Here is a 26,520-nt window from a genome sequence, read left to right on the forward strand (position 1 = left end):
AGTGTATGTTCACCTCAATTTCACACCAGGGGAAGAAAATAACAAAAGCATTTCAATTTTAGTGGATTGTTTTCCTATGCTGTCTTTTCAAAATCTACAGTTTCAAAATATTTCGGTGAAAGTATGAAGCCCAAAACAGATGATATAGACCTACTTGTCATCTTGTTTAATGCCTCAGTGAATTAAATTTTAAATATTGATGTAACACGTTTGTCCAGCTTGACGGTCGACTCTTGAATCCGCTGCCAATGAGTTAAAACAGTTGGATGACATTTTATGTTGAAAGTTCCTGACCTTGGAAAAAATAATCTTACCTCAAGGTCCACTTACAACCTTTTTCTGGAGCGTTTAACCCCACAATCTTCACCAGTGAATGGAAACTGCTCAGTTGTGACAACTCCAGAAAAGGCTGTTAAGATTATTTTGTCAAATGATCACGATTGAGTATCTGTGTTGGACATGTAATTGAATCATTAACTGCCCATCACCTGTTTCTGTAGGGGTTTTCTGTAGGGGAAGACAAGACACTTGGGATCGCACATAAACATCATCCTTTCCTCAAAAAAAACGTCTATTACAAAGAAATCAGCCCGCCCACAGGCTTTTGTAGGCAACTGTTACATATAACAATCTATTCACATGTTGGGAATAAAAAACAATTAAAAAACGTAAATTGCTAAACATTCTTACATATGGTACCTTTAAAGGAACAATTTGACCTTTTGGGAAATAGGCTTATTTGACTTCTTGCTTAGAGAAAGCTGTATACCACTCTCATATCTGTCTACTAAATATAAAGCTACACACTCAGTAGACTACTAGCTTAGCATTTAGACTGGAAATTGGGGAACAACTAGCCTGGCTCAGTCTAAAGTAAAAACATCTGCCTGCCTACAAATGTGATAATAAATTATCTTTAATGTGTTGCCAGGCATATTTTACTTATGGAGCCAGACTAGCTAACAGATTCCGATCTTTATGCAAATCTAAGCTAAGCTAATCACTTTCTAGTTGTTTGGTAATTTATACTTATAAAAGTGCTACGCTTTTTACCACTACAGACACATTGTTTAATCTGTGCACACACAGAAATGTAAAAATGACCATTTGTAGTGTGTGTTTATTTATGTCAGCATAACATGGCTCCATTTAAAGGAAGAGTTTGACATTTTGGGAAATAGGCATATTACCTCTCTATACTATCAGTCCAGTAAACATAAAGCTACTTATAAATGAGCTTTAATTTGTCGCTAGGCATATTTTTGAACTATGGACAGAGCCAGACTAGCTAACAGTTTACATGTTTCCAGTCTTTATGCAAAACCAAGCTAAGCTAATCATCTCCTGGCTCTAGCTCAACACTTGCACAGATATGACACAGCCTATTACTGTCATTCCCTCTAGTGGCCGTTAGAGGTAATTTAAAGTCATAGCTTACTAATACTTTAATACTCATGTTTGCATTACATAGAACAAGATGACCTAATGTTTTAATTAAGGGTTCAAAGCCACTGAGAAACTCAGATCATATGGGACGTATTAGTGTTAGGCAAGAAACAAATTTGCTTTCTCTTACATAAATATTTGTTACCATGTCTTTGAAAAAACAGCCTGCAGTCTGACTTTGTCACATCCGATCTCTTGCCAGTTTGATCTGCTGTTTTATGACAGCGGTGCCTGTGTTCATAGCATGCTGATGAAATGGTTCGTCACTTGTTTTTCCTCTCCACTGCCCGGTCTCTACATACCTTTCACGGACATTAACAGTGATTGCCCTACAAGCAGAGCTCATTTTGGTTTGGTCCAGAAATATTATTCCTGGCTAGAGGTGCGTGCTCTTTTGCAACACCCAAGGGTGACACAGCTGGGTAATACGACCCGCTGCGAGTATCAGAGGTAAATGTTTCAACATTGTTCCTGGTGTGTATTAACTGCAGGCCAATGTGTTTTAAAATCATGTTTACTTGGGAAATTATTTCAACTCCCAGAACTTCTTCTTAGTACAGTCCAGTGAATTAGGGACAATATAAAAGCTCCAGTTAATACACAGAGGGCAGTTTATCTCTACATGATGATTATGAACTCCAGATTCTTGCTTGGGGTTATTCTCACAATACTTGAATAGAAAACAAATACGTGTGTGTGGGTTTGTGTGTCTGTGTGTGTATCCATCCTCTCTGATTTAAATATGTTTCCATATTTAGTTGCGGGCCCAGTCCTGCGTTTAAAAGAAGTATTAATTGTTGGTAAAAGTATTAGCAGCAAAATGTTAGAGTGAATGTAAATGTAGTTTAGAAAATATTAAAATGTAGTAGAGTAGAAGCACAAAGTTGCACTGGAGATTTAAAGCAGTTTTTCTGGCCACTTGGGGACAGTGGAACAAGCTGAAAACACAATATCTGACATAGTATCACCTTATAAAGTTGCACATCCAGCAGATATGGAGCTAAGTTATTAACAGATTAACACATTAATTTAGAGTCGTGTTTCTGGCCACCAGATTAATCCAATAATCACTCTCCTTTTAGTTTTACTTCTAAGAGAAATATCTGGGTTTTAAGCTGCTAAATTCTCCACTATGTTCAGCAGCTAGTTACTTACTATGTCTCTCTTTTTTCCGGTGCTGAGCAGGTAGCCTACAGTTGGTTGGAAGTTGGGTTTATGGGAGCGGTGAGATTGAATCAAAATAGTAAAGTTGTGGGACGCACAAACAAAACAGTGATTTGAAATAGACTAAAACACTTCGTACAGCTGAGCGGAGCTTCCTGTTGGATTTGACACATTGTCATTTCATTCAATTTTGATATACAAAACAAATTAGCACAGCTTTAAGAAAGACAGTTTGACAACCTCTTGATCTTATGAAGCTCTGTTGTTCTTGAAAAATTTACATTTTGAAGATGAAGACTCAAGGCTTTTATAAAGGATAACAAAATAAAGTTAATTAGTTAAGTTCCCATGTGGGAGGTTGGAGTTGCAGCAGCAGCAAGAGAGAAGAGAGTTTGATTAAATACAGCAGCAATGAACACTATTTTACCATACATTATTGGTAAATAAACTCAGCAACAAAGAGGATTAGTCCTACAAAATGAGAATGTTATTATGTCTAATTAAAAGTATGTCTTACAGCCAGTAGCAACATAATGTACTGTTTTTACATGAGTTAGTGTTGGGACGCATACACTTAAGAGGACCATACTCGTGTAGAGGGAGTTGTTGCAATAAAGTTAAAATATTATTACTGGGATCCACCTAAACATAACATACAAGCATAGCAAATATAGCAGTTAAATTAAAGAGATCTGTCAAGATTAATGATGAACCACAGAATCGGTGGAGCAGACATACACACAACTTTTCTCGTTTCATCTGCTCCTAGAGGAAAACGAATTTACATTTCAAAGTTTTTAAAAAAAACTAAAAGAGAAGTGTTTCAAAGGATTGCTGCTGGAAACACAGGGAGAATCTTTTAATATGTACTAAAATGTGAGCTTTCTGTGATGCTCTGAAAGAAAAGTGTTGTTTTGGCAGGAATACATGTTGTAAAGTTACGATTCTAACAAAGAACAAATGTATGTTTATAGTATTAATTCATTTTTTAGCAATTTATTATTCTTTTTTGTTTTTTTGTACTTACCATACTTTCTCGGCTGTTTCACCTCCACTACAGTCCCAAATGTACTTGTCCTTTGGAGAAAGCTGTCTGGCACAACAATCTGAACCTCGTATATGCAGCCTCAGTGGGGCCCCTTCCCCTTTTTATATGTTCATTGTGTAACTGTACAAATAACTGCATCAACAAGGAAACATACATACATCTGTAGTGATTATTAGGTTAACCAGCAGAGATGAAGAACGTTTTCTTCTAACACATTGTAATTATGTTTTAGAGCATTATTTCAGCCACAGTTTAGGGCTTCGTTTTACCCTGAGCTTGAGACAAAGGTGGAAAGCCATCTAACTCTGACCCCTATGTCAAAGCTGTCGGTATGCTTCTCAAGAACTTTCTGTAACTTTTGTTCACACCCACTTCACGCTGTGTTGATGTCAGAAAGGAACTCTCTGTCTAAATATTTAGGCCATTGTCCCCAACTATGAACACTTTTGATTTCAGATGAGTTTGGACAACACACCTTATGAGGCATTCAGATCAAACGCGAATTTAATCCACGCAATGCTTTCCTCACCGGGGTTTTATCGCTGGACAACTTCTGAAATGTTTGGAGTGATCAGGGCTATGCAATGCTAACTTGGTCACAGTAAAGTACAATGATAGCTGGAATAAAGTTACAGACACATGTTTTCTGAACTCACCAGGTAGTTCAACCTCCTCGCTTTGTCCAGTTTTGTCCGTTTTTTATATATGAAGTAGTAGTCCAACAGAGCTAGCAACGCTAACAACAACACTGTGATGTGATGTGCATGGAAGCTAGCTGCTGAGAAGCTCGAGTGAAGATAAATCAACATTGTAATCCCAAAAACTAAAGTAAAAAGCTAATTTAATAAAAGCACTTGCATTCGCGTCGCCGGCACCGCTCCCTTCGCGTTGCTTCACGCTGCCCGACAGGAAATCGCAACTCTACGCATCTTTGTATTGACTTTGTATGTAAACGCTTGCTTCACTTTTGGTCTGAAAGCACCATTACAAACTAGATCTGATGTAGCATAACCCAACCCTGAGCAAGGAATACTTAATTACTGTGCTAGCCCACCTCTTGCAACATAGAGCCAGCATAACAGCATGATAGCCGACGTTATATTTGTGTTGCAAATCTCCTTTTAGTGTAAAGTGCTGTAAACTTTCAATTGCCACTTTATGAGCTCAGCTTTTCTGACATCCTAAGTAACATGAGCAGATAGTAATAATGGACCTGCAGCTGATTTACTCTCTATTGTTGTTTTTCAATTTGAACGCAACGCTGCTTCACTTATCAGCAAGCTAGCTATGACAATATTAGCTAGCTAGCCATGTTAGATCCTGATAATTCTGAAACACTGTTGTCAACAGCTGCTTTTCCTCGGATAGTTTTCTGTCTCACTCCTTGCTTTCATATTTGTTTGGTCCTTTGTCCTTTACTTTTGTTTAAAAGACACAATTGCTTGGCCCCCAGCAACACGAAACTAGTGGACTAAACCACGTGCTCTGCAATTTCAAAATCGCGGATAAAAACAAACTTTTAATTCCAGGCTTTTTGACTCAAAATGTACCCAGATGTTGTCCCACTATTCTCCTCACTACCACACTCCTGTCTTCATGTTGTGTAAAATAAATTTTCCCATGACATCTTGTGGAGGAGTGCTGCACGAAGAGCTGGAAAGTGCTGCTTGATATAGTCCTGCCTGATCTATTGGCAGAAATACTGATGTTTCAACAAACGTAGGCTTTAAAAAAAAACAAAAAACACACAGATGCAAGACATAATCTATTTTCACAGGTTTCTCAGACCGAATACCACCCAACATTTATTTGGAAAGACACACTGGAGTCAGTCAGTACCCACCACACCAGACTCAGTTCATCTCAGAAGCGTTTTAACAGACGTCTTGTGAAGCTGCTCCTATTTCAAGACGCTGGCAGGCCGGTAAGTCCAAGTCGAGTCCATAGATGCTGCTTCTGCTGCCGCTGCCGGCCCTGCTGTATCTGATTCAGGGGCTCTGCTCACACTGTCTTGTGGTTTGGACCGAGCCACTGTCATTTCACTGGAATTTCCTGCCATCTGCACTCAGTCAAAGTTTCTCACAGATCCACACCTGCTTGTAAATGTTAAGGTCTGCCAGCAGGAGAGGTCGGACGGATAGGTGTGCACTGATGGGGAAAAGGGAGAGATCCACACCTTTTGGCTCGAGTTTAGAAATAAGGAAACAAAAACATAATTGTTTGTTAAGGAAATGTGATTTTGGTTGAAGACAACACTTTTGCTGATTTTGAAATAGAAGATAGATAGATGAGATAGCTTAGCTTAACACCAACCTAAGCAAATAAATGAAACATATTCATATTTCACAAGTTATTTCCTGCACTTACTCTCATGGTCATGTTTACTACATTCAAGTGGTGGAGGAAGGTTTTAGATCCTTTGCATGATTAAAAGTAGCAATACATCCATTGGTTGTTATGGTGGTGGCTGTGGCAAATTAGTTTATAAAGGGTGGAACTACATGCAGAGGTTGTGTGTGTGCAGTGAATTGACATGGTTGTGCTGGCTGAGCTTTGCATTGAAGCCACTGTACTCCTGAACTCCTGTGGTGTTTTAACACATCTGTCATACCTGATAAAAGTACCACAGGTTCAAATCCAGCTTAGCTATGCTTTCTTGGCTGAGTAGTCACAGTACAGCTACTGTCTTTGCTGTAGCCACATCCATGGCATCATAGATACAACTTCAGGTGCAGCCGTAGCCTGAGCATGCCAGGCAGAGCATCTGCAGCTGTGCAGGAGTGGCAATAAACTCTGCCTTTTGAAATAAGTAATGAGCAATATATGCATTATGTAAGGTGTTTCCTTAAACTGGCAGTGTATTATAACTGGACTGGACCAACGCACTGACTGTTCCTATAGATCAGAGGGAATGCAAAAATAGTAGTAGAAAATAAATTTACACCACGGCCCTTCAGGGGCTCTGTAGAACTTGTGTTGGAAAGTACCACTTATGAAAATATTATTATGTGTATACAGTATTTTACCATTCACCATTACTTTTGAGTTGTTTGAGTAACAAGGCATCATGTATCATGCATGTTTTCAAATGTTAATTAGCAACATATCTAGTATAGCAGTCAAATAAATGTGGTGGGGTAGAAAATTTAACATTTCTCTCTGAAATAGTGGTAGAAGTACAAACTAGCATAAAATGGAAATACATCCTGAATAAATGCACTTTTACTGTACTTTCTACCATTGCTGTATTAAGTACTTCCTCTCTATAAACCAACAAAATGTACCTGATGTGAGATCATAACTAGTTTATTGAACTAATTTAGTTGACTAGTTTAAGTCCATCCATTCCACCCAGTCAAAATAAACAGTAAGAAAAAATAATAATAAGCTTGGAGATACAGTACATTGCACATTTCTAAGTGCTATTTGGAGTATTAACTGTCTCACCATGGAGGAAGATCCCTGGGAGGGTCACTGTGGCTAAAGTTAACAGCAAATCAAGCCTCTTGTTAAGATGACATGCATCCATTCTGATCCAACACATTCTTGTTTTGTGCAACATGAAACTGTGTTATTCACCTGCTCCCACTGAGTTCACTTTGACCCAAACTGCCTCTCTATATCAGGAAAGCGCCAAAGAATTTTTATCTGGCTACATTCGCACAACAAAGTAGCCTGCAGTGTTATGGAATTGGGAGTGTTGCACATTATTGATACACATGATCGCATTTGTCAAAACAACTGTGAGAGCTTTACAAAGCCTTTGACACATAACTTGAGGTCAAAGAGGGTTGCAGCACACTGAGTTAAAACAAAATCGATTCCAATACTTTTTATTTTTAAAGGCAGCTAATGTACAATAATGTAGGTTAGAGAAATGTAACTTGAGCACAATTATCACTAACAGGCTACTTCTTAATACATTTTCATTTCCAGTGAGTGATTTGCTGAAACACTGGGTATTACTTATGGCTATTTTCTGTGTTTGTGACAGCATTATAATGTATTATTAATAATGGTAAATAACAAATGTCGGATTATTATTGTGTGAATTAGCAGAACAGAGTGCAGCACTAAGAAGACTGTTTATATGCCCGGAACTTGATCTAAAAAGTCAATTTTTCCATTTTTTCCCCAGACTTGGGATCAGCAGTATCGATACTTTAGGAATCAATTCGCACACCCTTTAATGCATTATCACTTTGGACGACTTGTTGGGAGACGGTATTATAGAGTAAAGTAGATTCAGTGAACAATAGTTTTAGTCACCAGCACAGATCATGGACCACAGGTCATTTACCTGCTTTAACCCCTTGACGCCTGAATTTATTTACAATAAAAATTTTTTTTATAATTTGTGTTTTCATTTGCTTTCAAGCTGATGTTATATTAAGTGAAGATTGTTAATTTGTCTATAGAACATAGAAAAGATATAAATTCAGGTATGATGTAGGTATGGTGCAAATAACAGGCATTAATGAGAAACCAGTGCTTGCAAAAGGTTCCTAGGTACATATCGAATATACACAAACAGGCATTGGGGGAATACATGCGCTTCTTGGCTGCAGTCTGAAAGGAAGAGGTGTGATGTGAATTCACGAAAATCGGCATTAAGGGGTAAATGTGCAAAGAGTTGACTTTGACTTTCAAGCTCTTCCAGCTTGAGTATCAGTATAACCAGGCATGGAAGAGTAACACCTCCTTTGGGATCCTGTGGTGGTTTTGCATTCCTTACTTCATTTTTAAGCTGCGTTTCCACAGTCATCTGTGGTTTTGTCACCTGGGCAGGCCTCTTCTTTGTGCAAAGCTTAAAAATTTAGACATGACTTAAGCACGCTGGCATCTTCCTTGAATATTGCCGCAGCTTCAACGGCCCTTTTCATTGAGCTGGTGCAGGGATTTCTACTTGGTACGTCTTGGAATTAGCACCTTTTTTATGCTCACCCTCAACTTTCAGCCATGTGTGTCTTGGTAAACCGGGACATTGATATGACCTTACTGTCCACAGGTGTTTCGGCAACTTCACCATCCTCTCGTTTAGCTTTCACTTCCTGTTTGCACTCGAGGGTCAACATGCAGTAAATGGTCTTTGAAGCCTTCTTGTTCAGAGTAGACCTTTATAGTGAATGTCAGCCTCACAGGTCATTCAGTCTTCACGCTAAAAATCTATGCTGGCTAGTTGTTCTGGCGCTTAGTTGCTTGAATGTACACAAATGTTGTCATTGATTTTTGGTCATTTGCTGAAACAAATGATGCTGTCATTTTTCTCGAGACGACAGTCTCTTATAAACTTAGCTTTGTCCAAAATACGCTGAATAAAGAGGAACTAGAACCATGAAACAGTTTTACTGTTTTTCAATGTTTTTGTTATTCTCATTCTGGGATTATAGCTTAAATTTGTGCTGCACAGAAAACAATAGTCAGTTGTAAGAGTTGAGGACATCTTTGTCAATGTCAAATGGTGGTATAATAGCTTTCATACATAGACATAGATAATATCCTGCACAGTGAACAGTGGAGGTGCGCTGATGCTATCTGTAGCATTAATATCACATTGCAACTGTAACTGCATTAGCAACGTCATCTGCAAATTAATCTTTTTGTTTTAGATACACGATTGTTCTTTTAATGACATGCTTGGAGGCATTTTAATCTTCCAGTGAGTGGACACATGTCGATCACTGAAAAATATGTCAAAAATGTAAAATGTCATTTGTGACATATACCTTATACACAGTGTTTTATTTTAAAGTATTATTAGTAGTATGCTTGCTTTATAATGACTCATAATTGATGCACACATCATTTTAATGTGGAATTTCTTGGTATACTACTGGCAACAGCTTGAAGGGTGAAATTCTTGAGTCAGTACTCAACATCATTCACATGAATTACTTTGTACTCAGTTCAGTTGTGGGAGAAAAAGGTATCGTTCACCTCTAATCAACAGTCTGCATCTTTGTGCAGCTCTGCAGCTTTCAGTGTCTGGTCAGCAGCTTCAGGATGGGCCTCTTCCCTCAGTATAAATAAATGTTTCAGGAGGCTCCACCTCATGACCCTCTTGTCTAAGTCTCTCAGCCGAAGTTGTTTGACAGCTCGTATTGCAGTGAAATTTTTATGGCGGTCAAAAGACAGAACAGAACATTTTGCTCAGCTGTTACGCATATTAGTCATTACGCACAAAATACAGCATGCTTTTGGAGGGACAAACTCTTCCGCATGTCCTATAATAGTCAGGCCCAGATTGACCTTCCTAGTTGGAACAGAAAATCTGGTCATCCCACAGCGGGCTGGATTGTGCTCTTAGCAATGTGTTTGATCTGTGGAGATATTCATCATCTTTTTTACATTTATTACTTCCTTGACTGTGAAGCAACTTTCCTTTATAAGTAAGATGCACAGTATGTATTTGCCCGATGTGTTTTCTAAACAGTCAGCCTCGCTGAAGAAATTAGAGATGAGGTGAACTAAACTGACTGGTGATCAAAATGTGCACTGACTTCCTACTGGTTGCTACAGAAAATGTTGTCTGGGTGAAAAGCCTCAGCTGTTCCTGTAGCAGTGGTTGAGTGAAAACATCAGCAGAGAAAAGCATCGCTGTTATGGAGGTTCAAGAGGGCCTGAAGGCTTGTGTGGTTTCACACTGTCTGTGTAAATGAATTAGGTAATGAATACTGTCTTTGACACACCTACCGGTACAGTATGGCCACTGTTGCTCTGGCTGATGTGTGTAGATGATGGTGACCAAGATTTGTAACAAGGGGACATTTAACAATAAAAAATGAAAATAAACTTGTCAGTGCTCCTAGGTGTACAAACTATAATAAGCCAAGGCCATTTTTCATGTGTCTGTAATAAGCTAAAACTGGCAGATTACACTTGCCATGCGATGTATCAGTTGGGCTTAAGTCAGACTGACAGTTTATTTTTATTTTACTTGATGGCTGTTTTTCAAATGCTGAGAGAGAGTTGGGTATTGAGAAAATATTGTCAGGGAATTTGGATATTGCATTTAGCTGACGCTTTTATCCAAAGTGACTTACAATTGCTGTATATGTCAGAAGTCACACGTCTCTGGCGCAACTAGGGGTTAAGTGTCTTGCTCAGGGACACACTGGTGGATGGGTCACAGTGGGGTCTCTCACACCAAAGGCATGCATCTTATCCATTGCACCATCACCTCCCATATTGAGAGCTTTTGTAGAGTTTGGAGGTAACAGGGGAAGCAAAAGTTGCCTAAAGCTTCAAAAAGTGACATTGTATGTGTAAGACTACTTGTTTGTTTTCCTGAAATGTGGCTGAGGGGGAAAGTAAGTAACACTGTGTCTCTCAAAAAACTAGTCTTGCTTTTATTCCCCACCTGCACAGAGGTCTTTCTGGAAATTTCCAGGTGAGAATGTATGTGACTGTAAGAATGTAAAGCAGGCAGCTGTAGAAAAAAAGTAAGTGTGTTCATTCAATTTCCCCTGGATAAATAAAGGTTAATGACAAGAACGTAGAGTAAATTATGATTTATTGGCACACTCATAGCCCACAGAAGTGGTTTCACAGGATTAACCTATTTTGAAAATGGAGGCCTTGAGGCACAAATTCTTTGGAAGTGTAAACTCTCCCCCTCCAGCCAACTTTCTCTGTTACTGGGACACCAGTCCCTCATGTCTTTTCTAAAAACACAAGTGACAGTTGTGAAACTAGTTACGTTATTCACATGTTTTCTTTAATGGTCAGCCGGCCACATTTATGAGATTTTGTTTTCTCGCAAACATATTGTCCTAACCTGAAATATACTTCTCCTGTGGGTATTTCTACCCACAAAAATTGTCCCTGTGTGTTTTTTTAAATCCAGGAACTAAGATTTAGAACACTTCTCTCTCAAACTCATAAAATCTCATATGAGTTATATTAAAATGTCATAAAAAGCAATGTCAGGATTGCAAATCAGTTCTCAGACGTACCTGGAAACACATAATGTTAATTCCATATGGGTGAGTGATCCTATTATTGGTAGTGATGTGATATTAACTCCCTACAAACTGTACATGAAAACATGGCCTGCAGAGACATATGTACACACTGTATACAGAAAAGCGAGACCATCTACCCAATGTTTACTTTTATCTGTATAGAAACAAGCATATTGCTTGGATCAGTGCTACAAACCATAGCATTTATGGCCCAAACTAATTTGCAATACCCATCCCCAGATTTAAAATACAATATAAGCTAAATTCAACACTGTTGCTGGCTTTTATTTGCACTGGATAAAAGTAATTTCTCTCTCAGTGAATGACACAGTTACTTTAGGTGCCAAATCCAAAGGGACCTAGCATTAAAGCTTTTTTGTTGTTTGTTGTTGTTGTTGCAGTTGTTTTTGGCCACCAGAACAAGCTGCAAACACAACACTGACAAATGATGCGTTTTATTATTTGTAACTACAAACACCATTGCTATTATAAAAATATTGATTAGTGCAGCTTTAAAAGCAGGGGTAAATAGGGTGACCAGCTGCTCTGTGGTCAGACTGACAATACTTTCCCAGTCTTGTATCCATAAACAGATTCCTCTGAATAAAGAAAGTTTATGTACTAGACATTAGTCAGAATGCAATACCTGCCTGTATCGATGCAAGTTCAGATAAAGGATTCAGTGGTAATGCTGGAGTTCACTCAGACGCCTCTGCAACACCCTTGAGGACTATTTAGGAAGGATAGGATTAGGAAACTGAATTTTGTTTGTGTATTCACATCTCCCATTTCAATAAGGATGTTTTCCCATGTTTCAGTTGAACCAAAAAGCGTAAAAAGGTTTGCAATTCAAGAACCAAAGTGCTTATTGTTGAGACAAGTACACATTTGCTTGTCCTGAAATGCCACAGCTGTGTTTAGCTAACCTCAGCAAGTGAGTCTTTAAAAGACACCACATGAGATGTGCCTGCTATTTTACAAAATTTGCATGCTCAGTTGAGGCTTTGTGGGAGACTTTTCTTAGTTTTACTGTCTGAGTCTTCTTTCTGGATTAGGACCAAAGTGGTTTGTGAACAGACACTGCTATAAAAAAAACAACCTTTTTTGCTATATTTGCTGCTGGATTTCACTCTGTTGGATCTATGGCAGAGTTGGTGTTTACATGAGTCCTGGTTTGATGCTAAAAAGAGATATAAAATATTATTTATCAGATATATTCTTTGATAGTTTTGAATCTAATGTTTTGATTGCATCTGAAATCCCACAGTCTGCCCTCAAAAGTCTAATATTGGTTTTAGTTCTCAAAGCCAACAGGTACTAGGTTGCAATTATCATATTTTCAGACAGCGCAAACCACTTCTGCTGCACAAGTATCATTAATCCAGTTCAACTTGTTGACACACAGACACATCACAACCTCTCTAATTAAGATTCAACCACAGTTCCCATGATTGGTCTGCTACATGACTCTGGTATGGGGAACTCCAGCGATTTACGGGAAGAATCATAAAACTGTAAACCAGACTATACCAGGAAACTATGGGCATGAACCTACACTTAGTGACTCCTTTGTCAGCTAATATAACTACAGAAGTGAACTTACTCATAATCTTAGCTGTGTGGGTTTCTGGCTCGTAAAATAACCATCCATATGAAATCCCATTGAATCTTTCCGATGACTAGTTACACGTGGCGGAGATCCTGTTGTAAATTAGATCATCAATATCTGGCAGATGGCAGGGAAGAGTGGAAATCAAGTGTACTCCAATAAACACTCAGGGACTATTGCACAGTAGAGCTACTGTCTGTGACAGGGGTGGGGGAACTTCTGTTTGGCCCACCATTTTCCAGCCTCCCTGTCCTGCATCACTAACTAGCAGAGAGATGTGGTCCATTACTCTTCTTCTGTTAACAAGCTTCTGGAACAGATTCCAGCCAATCGGCTGCCACACAACGCCTGGCTGTTTGCTGCAAGGGTGGCCTTAATGCCTGCAGTAATGAATCAGCCCTGACTGTTACAGCGGCTCAAAGGAAACCAAATATACACTCGCTGCAAAGTCGCACTCAGAACTGTTTGATTGAAGCCTGCTGACAAGGGGGTCGGACACTCTGTTTGTTTTGGTTTTACTTCATCTGGGACCTTCTCTGCTGGTCACCTTGGTCCATTTGTTGTTAATGATTGAATGCAGAGTTGCCGATGGCTGGAAATAACGGAATAACATTCAGTGTGACACATTTTGGGTTTTATGTTTCAACCCTTCAAATGGCATGGCAAGTTGTCACACCAGCTGAGTCACAGCTCTGCAACATTGCAGTAAATAAATCCTGCATGAGTTTAGCGCAAATTAGTGGCGGGATGTACTAAGTGCATTTACTCAAATACTGGTCTTAAAGGGGAACTCCACATATTACACACATTTATGTGTGTTTTCAGGGAGTACTACGGAATAGATGAACAAAGTTGTATGAAACATTTTGTGGCTCCAGAGGGAGCTGCAGTTGAGTCAGCGTTAGTTGGGGTTGAAGACTACAACTTTGAAAATGAAAAACATCTGGAGGTGTGGAGGCTATCGGCCCGAGGCTACATTAGCAGCTACTTGCATAACACGAGAATCTCCAACTGAGCTGTCCATTGTGAGTCCTACAATGTTTTAGGAGTGCAATGCTAAATTGTTTAAGTACTAAAGCACAATTTTGAGGTACTCTTACTTCAGTATTTCCATTTTATGCTATTTTATACTTCAGCTCTATTACACTTAAAGCAAAAACATTGTACTTTTTACTTCAAAGCATTAATCTGATTCTAATCTGATTTTACATTAAAAGGTAATCTGATAAAATACAAAACATTGTTGAAGATTTAACCAGTGGTTTCTGACCTTTTTGTCTCTTGCAATCTCTAGCATAAAAGCGGTGTGTAGTTGGGACCCCTTGTCACGTATCAGATGTCTTTGAGTTGTAGCCAGTTTCACAAAAGAGACATTTCCCCTTTAAACTTATCAGATAATAAATAAGTGTTTAGGCTCTCAAATATTTCTAATTCCTACAGATTTGTGCTGCAGAACATTGCTTTTTCTTGTTTGCTCTCCCATTAATCATCTCATAAGCCCTCAGATTTATCTTCTGATCCTAAACTAGCTACTTAACTGTATATAAATAAGATAAGCTACAGCTACAATGGTAAAATGCTCAGTCATATGATCAGTCACTAGTTTTGCTAATGATACTTTTCTGTATGTAAGGAGGATTTTTAAAAAGTTGTAATAGGGTACTTTTTCATTTTTGTATTGGTATATAAGTTGGTACATTGGTACTAAATTAAAGAATGTTCCACCACTGCTTCACAAAGCTGTTATGTGATATGTTTCAGAAAGTGATTTATATTTGTATTTTTTCTTGTCTTTTAAGATGACTCATTTGGGTTTGGTTTCTGTCTCCCACAGTGCATGAGAGATGAGTGACTGAGCAGCAGTTTGGAACAAATGACTACTCATCTTTACACATGCTTGGGTAGAGAAAAAGAAGATGCCAGTAGTTGAAAATCAACCTAATTTGATTACATGTGAGAACTGAAAGATGGTGTAGATGGTTTTACCTCCAAAGCATTCCTAACGCTGCTCCAAGAGAATCACCATCAAAGTTTTTACTGACGGGATCTATTGGTGTAAGTCAGTGCACGGGGGCCAGGATGTGGCCCCCTGACCTCGGGCCTCCAGACGTCCAGCTGACTCTTCCGGGTTTTGGAAGTGTGTTTGAGGATGCCGAGGACCTTCAGGCGCCGCTGTCTTCTGGTGGCTTCTGTCAGTCATCGATACACTCAGGTGGTCTGGGCGTGTGCTGTCTTCCGAGGACTTCCCTGTCCCTTTCCTCGCTGGGCCGTGACCTCACCTCCCTGCTCAGCTGTAAGACAGCTGGATCCCACATAGAAAAGACGATGGAGGACTTTGCCACCACAGCACACACAGATCCTAAAAACAACAACCAGAGGTTCAGTTGTTACCCCCAGCCCTCCCTCCCTTTGTCCTATATGCTCACTGGCTGTGCCACATCGCCTCCTTTTGGCTCTCCACCATCCTCTCTTTCCTCTTCCTCCTCCTCCTCATCTTTATTTTTTGCCTCTTCCCTGATTCTTTCTGATGCACCTGGGGACAACAAGTCCTCTCATCAACAACAAAAGATACAGGAAGAGTATCACTCAATCAAGCAAGAGCCTGCAGATGATTTCTCACCATGTAAGCAGGAACCATTTCAAATGAACAACCAGCAAGGGGAGCTATTCCATGTGGGACAGGCCCTCCAAGGCCACGATGCCCAGGAAAACACCCCACTTCATTTCCTGAGACACAATGGACCTTCAGGACAGGACCTCACAGTGGACCAACAGGACCAGCCGTGTCATTGGATTGACTGCAGTGCCACTTACAGCAGTCAGGAGGAGCTGGTGAGGCACATTGAGAAGGTGCACATTGACCAGCGCAAAGGGGAAGAGTTTTCCTGTTTCTGGGCCGGCTGTGTGCGACGCCACAAACCCTTCAACGCTCGCTATAAGCTGCTCATTCACATGAGGGTCCACTCTGGAGAAAAACCCAATAAATGCATGGTGAGTCAGTTTGCTTTTGTCTGGATGATAACAATAATCAGATTTGACGGACTATTACAGAACCAGTGGAGAACAAACAAAACATGCACAGCCATTCAGCACTTTGAACATATAACAAGTCACACTTGGGGGTTGCTTGGTACTAGGAAATATTTTTACTGCTGACCACTGGCATTTATTGATTTTTGTGTATTTGTATAGACGCCCATTGAGGGATGGGAATTGCAGTCTAGCTTAGGCAATAAATGTATGTGCGGTTGGTCCGTGCTAGATACTTGTAGTTAGAAATTAAAAATATTAAACATTTATGATGATGTTCAAAAGTCAGATACCAATATCTCCATAGCAGACTCTCTAACTCTCTTGATCTTGGTTTTAGCTGTACACATGAAAATAACAGTTTCCAACAATTTTATTTACTCAAAGCCACCTTGGTGAGTATACCTGACCACTGGAGGTGCTGTAGAGCAATGTTTTTATAGTATGAGATGTTCCGCAAGCATAAACGGAACAACACGTGTGCAAATTGCAAACATGGGAGTGGCATGATACACATTTCTGAAATGGACTGGATTAAAGCTGTGTAAGGTTGCAGTATACAAAGAAAACAGGACAGGAAAAAGACTGATGTAATAAATGCAGATTTCAGAGCATTAAAAATAAAGTCTTTGCACATGTTTTAAAGTAGTCATATTATGCTAATTTCAGGTTCATACTTTTCTTCAGAGGTTGTACCAGGTAACAGGTTTAGATGGATTATAACACCCGATTTTTGTCATACTGTACATTGCTGCAACACCCCTGTGTTTTGACCAGTCCGTTTTAGCTATGGAGTGAAGCATCTCACATGTAGGCTATATGATCTTTGTTGCGCAGTACCTAGTGAAGGTCTACTAGTCAACTTTATGTCCATTGACTGACGTTGTCACTGTGTGTGCTGCAGCTCAGTGTGTTTCTCCACCAGTGTTTTTGAGGGCGTGACTGACTAGCTGCTAGGCGAGCATTATGACGTGTCTTACGAAGTGACACAACTTGTTCACGGAAGTATAGGCTGGACTACAGTCGAGCTGTTTTCAGGCTGTTCAGGAGCAGTATTTTCTGTGGGAGATGGGAACTCCATTTGGGGTGGACTGAAGGCTTGTTCTGATTGGCGATTGGATCGGCTATTGGCGATTGAAGGGATAATCAGCCATTGGTTGTTAACTAACTCACTATCAGAGCTAAGATGACATAAAAACTGTCTCTACAATCTGCACCACACTGCAGTGTTCCCCATTTATTGATTTATTTGTGGCAACATGACACGCCACAATATCAACGCCACATATTATATACTATTTAAAATGAGTAAAATCATAATTCATTGTGGAGCTGCACACAGCACATAGATCCACTCAGCACCTTGGCTTGCTCTCCCTCTCTCAGTCTCTCACAAACACATTGAAACGGAGCCGTCTGTATATAGAAAAACTACTGCATTCAGGTTAACTCTGAGAAGTTATCTATTATTTTCTTAACACAGCGATTTAAGCACCTAGTAATTCATTCTGTGGAAAACACTGTACTGCACATTTACAGATGTTTCTGGAGTTTTCTCTTAAAGCTAATAAGCCCATTTCTTCCATGCTGGCATTTCACTGGCATGCTACAATGTAACCGCCCCCCGGCGATCAGATCACCAATCGTTGATCTCAAATTATCATGATTAGATGATATGAAATTAGAGAAGATCGTCCAAGCTTGGGCCTTTTCACTTTGCAAAAATATTACATTCATAAAAAAGATATATTACTCAATAAAGGAGAGGGAAAAAGCATGATATGACCCCTTTAAGAGGTGTGAAATGTACCCAACCTGGTGTACCCTTAAGGACGCACTTACACATTTTGTTAACATTAGTTCAATGTCTTTACATAGAATGAAAACTCTGCAGGGTACCTTTAATCAGACTCTGACTCACATCCGGTGGAGCTGAGGCAGGCCAAATGAAGCCTGTTTGCTGCGGCTAACCACCTTTGACGGAACCCACCGAAATGGCCATGCCCTTACTTATGCATAACTTTAAACCTTAATATAATTTAAACGGGTAAGTTGTCATGAGTGGGGATCTCACCTATATAAAGTAAGATTTTATTTTTAATTAATCAGTAATGAAGAGAGAGCTGCAGTACTGCAGATCCACCAGCACTGCTGCAATGATTTTCAGTCAGTTAAAACATATCTCATTCTTTCCAAATTTATGTTGCTTTCAAATGGGCCATTTAGAGGTTTAACTGGGTTTGAAAGGCATTAACGTGCTTACAGTGCGTCTCGACTTCTTTCAGTCTGAGCAGCCGATGATCAAGAGTCTGTTAGACAGAGAGATGATCAAATGGTTTCCTTTCCTTGCGACAGGTTTCCCTTACTCATGCATGCCAGAGGGAGAAACATGGCAGTGTTGAATGAATGGAGGATGTGTCTGTAGCACTGAGCATTCAAAACCCTGCTGATCACCCTGTAGTTATTCTGACAAAGGCAATTCATTCAAAGTTATTAAGTTTTTACACTTGGTGATGCAATAAACTGATAAATCATTCATTCCTGTAGAAACTATGTTTCCACAGACTGTCTGTAAAGTTTTATTGAACTTAAATAAGTTTTACTATGGTAACACCAAGTGTGGTTTAATACTGCAAGTCCCAGAATTCTCGGAAGCCGCTCCTTTGTCAGAAATATATAAAGAGCAACAGGTGTTTCGGTCTACAGTGTAACAAAACAAACAGTGTCTTTATAAAGAAGTCAGTCTGTAATTGTCAGAGCTGTTGTAGACCTGATTTTATGCCGCATACTGCGCAAATAGTTTTTTTCCACTCAACAGCACGTAACGTTGGTTACCTGGCTTAGGAGGTAACAGATCACTGTGCCTTCTGCTTCTTGTTTCAGTACTTTCTACAATATTTAAAAGTGGCCAAACAAAACACCCTAAGTTGTTTTCTTTCATTTTCTTTTCCTGTGACTGCTTTACAATTAAAGCCACCTCGCGTTTAGCCAACTGAATGCTTTCAATGTGGAGATGTTCAGTTTGTATTCTGAGTAACTTGACACAGCTCTGATGTGGTGTAAAGAGAATGCACATTAAACAGAGAGGCTGATATAAATTAGATAAAATGTCATGACTTGTTGCTATGAGTGCCTCTTGTGCAAGGGTGGAAATTTATTGTCAGACCACTGATGGTCTGAATAACTCACCAGATCTGACCCTAGTTGCTTTTTAGAAATAAAGTCGCTGAGGATCTGAAAAAGGTAGGCAGCAGACCAAGCTACTGTGAGGCATATGAGGGCGGGGGGACATAATCTTTCAAAACTTAAAGATGCATTGGACTTGTAGTAGAGAACAAGAGCTGTTAACTGTTTGTGTACCAAAAACGTTCACTAGATGCTGACGGACAACAGTGATTATTTATACATTTTTGGATCAAAATTATTGCTAGGGAGAAAATAGTTAATTCTTCTTTTTAAATGTATTTTAGAGTTCAATGTTAAAATTGGACTGCATTATTTTGATGGTGTAGTCCAGTACAACACATAGATCACATAGCCTAACAGCTGGGTGGCAATGGGGCAGTGGATAACACACATGTCTTTGGTGTGAGTAATCTGTGTTCAATTCCCACTGTGACCCATCCTCCATTGTGTCCCTGAGCAAGACACTTAACCCATTGTTGCTCTAGAGATGTGCGACCTCTGACGTGTTTAGCAATTGTAAGTCATTGTGGGTAAATGTGTTAAATTTGGTTAAGAAGAGTTCAGAGACGCAGCAGTTGGGAGGAATTTTCCCCGAGTCAGAACTAATAAATGCCTTAGTAAAGATTATATGTTTGGTGTAGTCTGAAGTTGTGTCAAACAGCAACATTAGGTATCTTGTCTCAATTGTTGAGTGTCTGTGGGGAGGCCCGCAGTCTCAGACTTTGAAAACCCCTGCACTGTATACCTAATAAAGTTGCCACTATTAATAGAGAGGTAATTACTGGATATAAATATATTAGAATCAGAATCAGCTTTATCAGCCAAGTACACACACAAGAATTTGGTCTCCTGTTTTTAAGTTGCTCTCAATGTGCCTACATACAGAGCAATCTACAGGAAGACAGAAAAAGACATACAGATAAAAACAAGGACAACAAACCTGAAAAAAGGCAGGTAAAACTAAACGTATAACTAATATGTACATTATAAACAAGTTGTTGAGAAATTGCTGTGTACATACGTATAATTATGTTTTTAAAAAAGCAACAATGACCAACAAAAAAGTGTCTATTCACAAGTCAAGTCTGTAAACTGTAAAATAAAAAAATACAAATACTGCAGAAGGATACATATTAAATGGGTAAAGTACTATATTACTTTATATACATGAAGTAGATGCATCTATACATGTCAATAAACAGTATATACAGCATGCAGGATTTATAGACCGTTGATATGTACATGTTAGAGAATTTATAATTTGTACTAAATTGAATGGCTAGTGCAGAATAAAATACAGACCATAAATGGTATCACAAATGAGATTTGATTTCATGGAAATTATAACTTCAAGTAGCATAGGATATAGTATTTTGTGATGTAATAAGCAGATAAACCATTCACTATGGTAGAACTCCTGCTGTGTTCCCAGAAACTCTTCCTACCTCATGTGTCTGAGCAACTTGTCTTTTGAAACGCTTTTGGGCTGTTTAAGTATGATGGTCTATAATCCTTAAAATGACAGAATACAACAGAAGACTGAAAAGCTTCCAGGGTCCAGAAAAAACAGACCATGTTAGGTCTGAGAAGTGAGAGACTGTGAGGATCCTGCATTAACCATCACAACAGTGGCCTTTGCGCCCTAGTCCAGCGTCACCCTGCTTCACTTCTGTCATGAGTGATTTGCTAAAACACAACTATTGCTGCTTGAACACGTCTGTCCCATGATGTCCTTCAGGTTGGTGCCAGATCCCCATCCCTGAGAGTGAGTAACTCTCTCCTTAATTCCACAGAGACTCGGTCGCTGTCATCAACCTGGGACTCCGATTAATAATTTATTCAGAAATTTGGACACAGGGCTTCAAAGTTAATTAGTGCATTAAAATGACCTAATCCACTGCCGGCTTGTAAATATATTACTGCGGAGAGTTGAACAGATTAATAAAATTAAATCAACATCACACACCAAAAATTAGTCATTAGTCACACTTGAGCCACGTCAGTAACGTCATTTCATTTTCACTAAGAGCTCAGGCCAAAACATGTAAATTAAGTCACACCGAGTGCAGCAATGGAAAATGTATATCTCGCATGAATGTAGTTAGTGTTTGTTAATGAATTCAGCCGTATTTACCAGCTCGTAATGTCGAGTCTCAGATTAGACAGGTGCTGTTCAAGACTGTAAACACAAGTTCCCAAAGCGTTTTTAAAGCCATCGTGTTAGAGTCATCAGTCAAAATTTATGGTGTTGTTATGACATTAATATGCACAGTACTGTGCATATTAATGTCATTTCAGAACCATACATTTGTAAGCATAAGTCTGGTGATATTCTGTTTTCCCTACTGTCAACAAATCGTGTGAAAAAATACCAAAACCAACAACGATCCTAGTCCTACGAGTCTGTGTAGCCAAACCTCATATATATTATTTCTCTGTGTCATAGAGCTCCATTGTTGTCAAGCTACACTGTCGCACTGGCTGACATGTTCCTTCATTACAGTGAACATGTGCACTGTCACACAGGACTGTCCTCCTGAAGAAAAACAACAGCACCAGTTGTTTCAGCAAGTGGCCCATAAAGACATATGTTTACAAGGGTTGTGATGATACAAGACACAACATTGGGTTGACGAGAATGAGGCGATATTTTAACATTGTTTTTAAGAAATCCTCACTCACAAAATATATGACTGGAAATACATTATCTTTTATTCGACTGAAAGTCACAAAATGCAAAATGTTGCTTACATATAGTTTGTGTCTTGTCTGTCACTCTGTCACCATTTGTTGTTTCCACCGGGTACCCAAAATGCTGCCACACAAACAAAATACTGGGCCCATCTTCTATCTTCATCTTCTATGCTAATTTCACAGACAGATTTTCACCTCGACAAGAAATATTGTAACGTTTTAATATCGCAAGATCTCATGGCACGAGATGTCGTCACACCCCTAATGTTTACGCTCAAGTGACAAAACTTGTCTGGTGATGTAGTTGGTGAGCGACAAAGTCCTTAGAGGAAGATGATCGTGGTGGTCAGAGGGATCAAAAAATGTCTGGCCTTGATTCGGGAGACCCCGACCATCCCCTAACCTTAGCCACAAGGTCATTGTTGTCACCACGACGTCATGTCATTTTACCCAAAACACAATGTTTCCCGAAATGTAAGTGTTTATTTCAACCCAAACCTCTCATCTTTCCCTAAACCAGAGCATTCATCACATCATAAAACAGATTAATAAAGAAAATAAAACATTGATTTTAAAAGGGTTTTGGAAGACACAGACAAATGACGTCGTCCTGCCAATAAATGAACTATTTACTCCTGTTTGAGTAATGTGTGTGCAGTGAATGTAATGGAGTTTAGAGTCACTGACAGTAAGTACGTCAGAGAGACACATTGTAGGTTTTGGTCTTTTCATAGGATCTGTTGTTTGACAATGCCAAAAATATAAAACATCACCAGCCTTTAAGGACACACATTAAAAAAATCTAATGATTAAAATGGGACAGTACAAAAGACGTCTAATTTTAAGGAATAACAAACTAAATCTAAAATTGCAGGATAAACCTCTTCAAACGTCAAGAGTGAAGATTAACAGTTCCCTTGAGTTTCCAAGAATTTGTTTTCATGTCTCCATTTTTTGGTAAAAACAAGAGAAACATTATTCTTGTGGTAACAGAGACTTTAAAAAGACACTATACTCACATGCTGTCATGATGAGGAAATAAAGCACAATAAACTGTAACGCCGCTTAAATAAAGCTGTGCTCAAATTTCTACTCTGTCAAAGATTTTAGAAATCTGTTTCTATTTTGGAGCCATATATATTTGGAAGTGTAGGGTTACATTTGTTGTTGTTCTTTTTTCATAATGTTTTAACCACAGTAGCCATGGGGTAAACTGACTTGCAAAACTGAAGGGGCCTTACGTCTTTCTTCTTTTCAAACAACTTCAAACTGATGCGTTCGAGTGGAGTTTGTCCTCACAGCTCAGGTCACACAGGGCTTCAAAATGTTTAAATCTGATAATATTTCATGTCCTCGGTTTCACACGACATGAAGAGTCTTAATCTATAATCTATGTGTGCTAATACCTGTAGATGTGACTGAGCTGATATTTCAGTGACTGGTCTGTATTTTTTTCTGGGTTGCTTTTAATTTCTGTGTTTTAGTTTCTTGTCTTTTTTGCCAAGGCGATCTGAAGCTCTCGTTTAATGACCATGATGTAGTTTTTTTCTTAATGTACTGACTTATTCAACTAAATGAGGCGACTGACATTTACAGACTCATTAGCAAAACATAATAAAACCCCGGAGGTAGAAAACTATTTCCATATTTTGCTCTGGATTAGTTTAAAAAGGATGAAACACTTTAAGTATAAGAATCAGACCCGGATCTCAGACCTACAAAATCCTTTTCAAAAATAAATCTGTACCTAATTGAAAATATTTCTTTAAAATATTATCTATAAAATAAGATGTTTCTTTATTGATCCCCCATATAGGGGCATTTTTAAACGTCATGACATAAATAAATAAATGATTTGCCTTAATTTTGTGTCTTTATCAGTCTCGTTAGTAGATGACTCTTCTTTTCATCTACTGATTGATGGACACATTGGATAATTTTCCATTTGATCTTCAAAATTTGTTGAATTTGCCACGTAAGGGGGAATCACAATGTGTTGATCATGGAAAAAATTTTTAAATCCTCTCCTGTGATTGTCTAAATGTCTCCGGGATGTTTAAATCAAACACTGAGAAATATTTCTATTTAAACTTTGACTTACATGCCAGAAATGAAAACATTGGTCATTTCCCTGAGATTTGAGATTGAATGTGACACAGTTTCTGTAAAGCTTTGGATTACGGCCTACGATGTGCTGCCAGCTGACTCTGATATTTGCTTCTTGTCTGGCTCGAGTCTAACAGAAACCTTTACCAGACCTTACTACAGCCTGGTGTGTGTGTGTGTGTGTTTGTTTGCTATTGCTATTTGGAAAAAGGCTATTACCTGAAGTTTATAATTCAATGACCTTTCAATTGTGATATATTACCCCTTTACCAGTTATTTCTGTTGGACCAGATCAACAACTGTAATGTGAAAGTGAGATTTTATTATGTGTTAGTCACAGGCCAACATGCTTTATTAAAGGTCCAGAAGGGATTTGTATATGATTTCAAGGTACAAGGTAGTTTATAGGTTGTAGTTCCCTTTATGATACTCACAAAAACAAACATTATATTAAAAAAAATATATACAATAGATGGATGGATAAATAACAAGTCATAGAAATAAAACTATTTTACATGGTGCAGTGCAGAGGATGAATATAGGAGTCTCACAGCCTGAGGGAAGAAGCTGCTCTGCAGTCCGGTGTTGCAACAGTAGATACTTCTGTACCTCTTGCCAGACGGCAGCAGGGTGAATGGGCTGTGGCTGGTTGGGTATTGTCTTTCAGTATCCTTGGGGCTCTGCGTGGGCACCTCACCACACCCATAACACTGATGATTAGTAGATGGGTACCAGTGATCTTCTGATCACCCACTGCAGAGCCCTACTGTCCTTGTATATGATTTTTATTGAAGATAGAAGTTTAAATTCCTTTTGCTTACCAGAAGTGAGTGCAAGGCATTTTTACATTTTGTCCCTGGTTAAAATGTTCTGCAGTCAATCATTGTATACAAAATATGCATCAAAGATAGTCGTCAGTACACAGTAAAATCTACCAAAAGTTGGGTGCACATTTCTTTAGAAGCCCAGTATTCATGCTAAAAGATGTTTTGTCTATCATTAGGCCAAGTAGTGGGTGTCAGGCTGTGACGTCATAAAACTAATGCGATTTTTTGGGGCAATAGAAACAAGATGTGAACATAGCACTGACATATCATAACCTCTAAGTTGATGTGCTGAGCGTTGGCACATTTTCTGGGTTTGTCGTGCTTCTGGCAACCCAACGACTTCAAGTCCAGTATTCACTTTTATTTTTTATACCTTTGTTTTGGTCTCTGCCAACTCCAGAGGGAAACGTCTGGCTCTTAAGCTGCTAAATGCTCCACTTTGTTCTCCAGGTACTCGCTAACTTTGTCTGTCTTCTGTAGTTGAAAATAGGTTGATGAGAGCAGTGAGAGTGAACAGTAAAGTTGTGGGCCAGAAAACCAAAACAATGAACTGAAAAACAGTAAATGGTCAGTAGAGCTGAAGGAAACAGCAGAGTCAGGTGATAATTCTCAGTGGATTTATCACTATGAGTGGCCCCTTTACTATATATACACTACATACAGTAATTTGACTCATTGTTAATATAAAAATACTGATTACAGCTGCTTTGACTCCTAAACCAACAACCTATTTTATATGGACTTTAAACCACAAAAGAATTTTACAATCTAAAAGAAAAGGACTATTATTTATCACTCTTTTCAAATGGTGGGTGTGTCATGTTGTAGTAAGACTGTTTGATTTTCCATATCAGTTTGAGGGCTGCTCCAAGGCATTCTCACGTCTGGAGAACCTGAAGATCCATCTGAGGAGCCACACAGGAGAGAAACCGTACATCTGCCAGCATCCCGGCTGCCTCAAAGCCTTCAGTAACTCCAGTGACCGGGCCAAACACCAGCGCACACATCTGGACACGGTCAGTGCACAGCAACACAAAAGCCATCCACACTACACCTGTCTATAAGAAGCTTATTGTATCACACATTTATGTACAGTATGAAAGCAGTGAAATTATTAATTATCCATTAACAATTATATTTCTACACAAACCATCCTTTGTGAAAGTGAAACAAATCAAAAAAGTTGCCCGTTAGCCCCTTTAAAGCCTGCACTTTTACATATTTGTCTCGTGTCTGAATAAGCATCTGAGTCACTTTTCTGTAAAAGTCAAATCCAAACGAACTACTGTAGGTCTATTAACAGTTCCATAAACCCTTTCAGCACAGCACAAATCTGGTCAGATTAGAGTAAAGACTGCAGGAACAGACAATAAAACATGTCCACTGTAATAAATGTATCATTAATTGACATTTAATGCACTGAGAAATGAAAATCTGTTCAATAAA

General features: G+C 38.9%; 1 protein-coding gene across 1 annotated transcript in view; it reads left to right on the top strand.

The window, feature by feature from the left end:
• LOC119901792 (zinc finger protein GLIS1) overlaps positions 1–26,520 on the top strand; it is a 48,058-nt gene that overhangs the window by 1,175 nt on the left and 20,363 nt on the right. Inside the window, exons 2-3 of the mRNA XM_038717475.1 lie at positions 15,066–16,222; positions 25,929–26,090. Of these exons, the coding sequence (XP_038573403.1) occupies positions 15,311–16,222; positions 25,929–26,090 (1,074 nt within the window). The 5' untranslated portion in view covers positions 15,066–15,310. The remainder of the gene's footprint in view (positions 1–15,065; positions 16,223–25,928; positions 26,091–26,520) is intronic.

The sequence above is a fragment of the Micropterus salmoides genome, unplaced genomic scaffold (genome assembly GCF_014851395.1).
Source record: "Micropterus salmoides isolate LMB-PRFRI ecotype aquatic unplaced genomic scaffold, ASM1485139v1 Ms_hic_scaffold_14, whole genome shotgun sequence".
In the NCBI taxonomy this organism is placed as follows: Eukaryota; Metazoa; Chordata; class Actinopteri; order Centrarchiformes; family Centrarchidae; genus Micropterus; species Micropterus salmoides.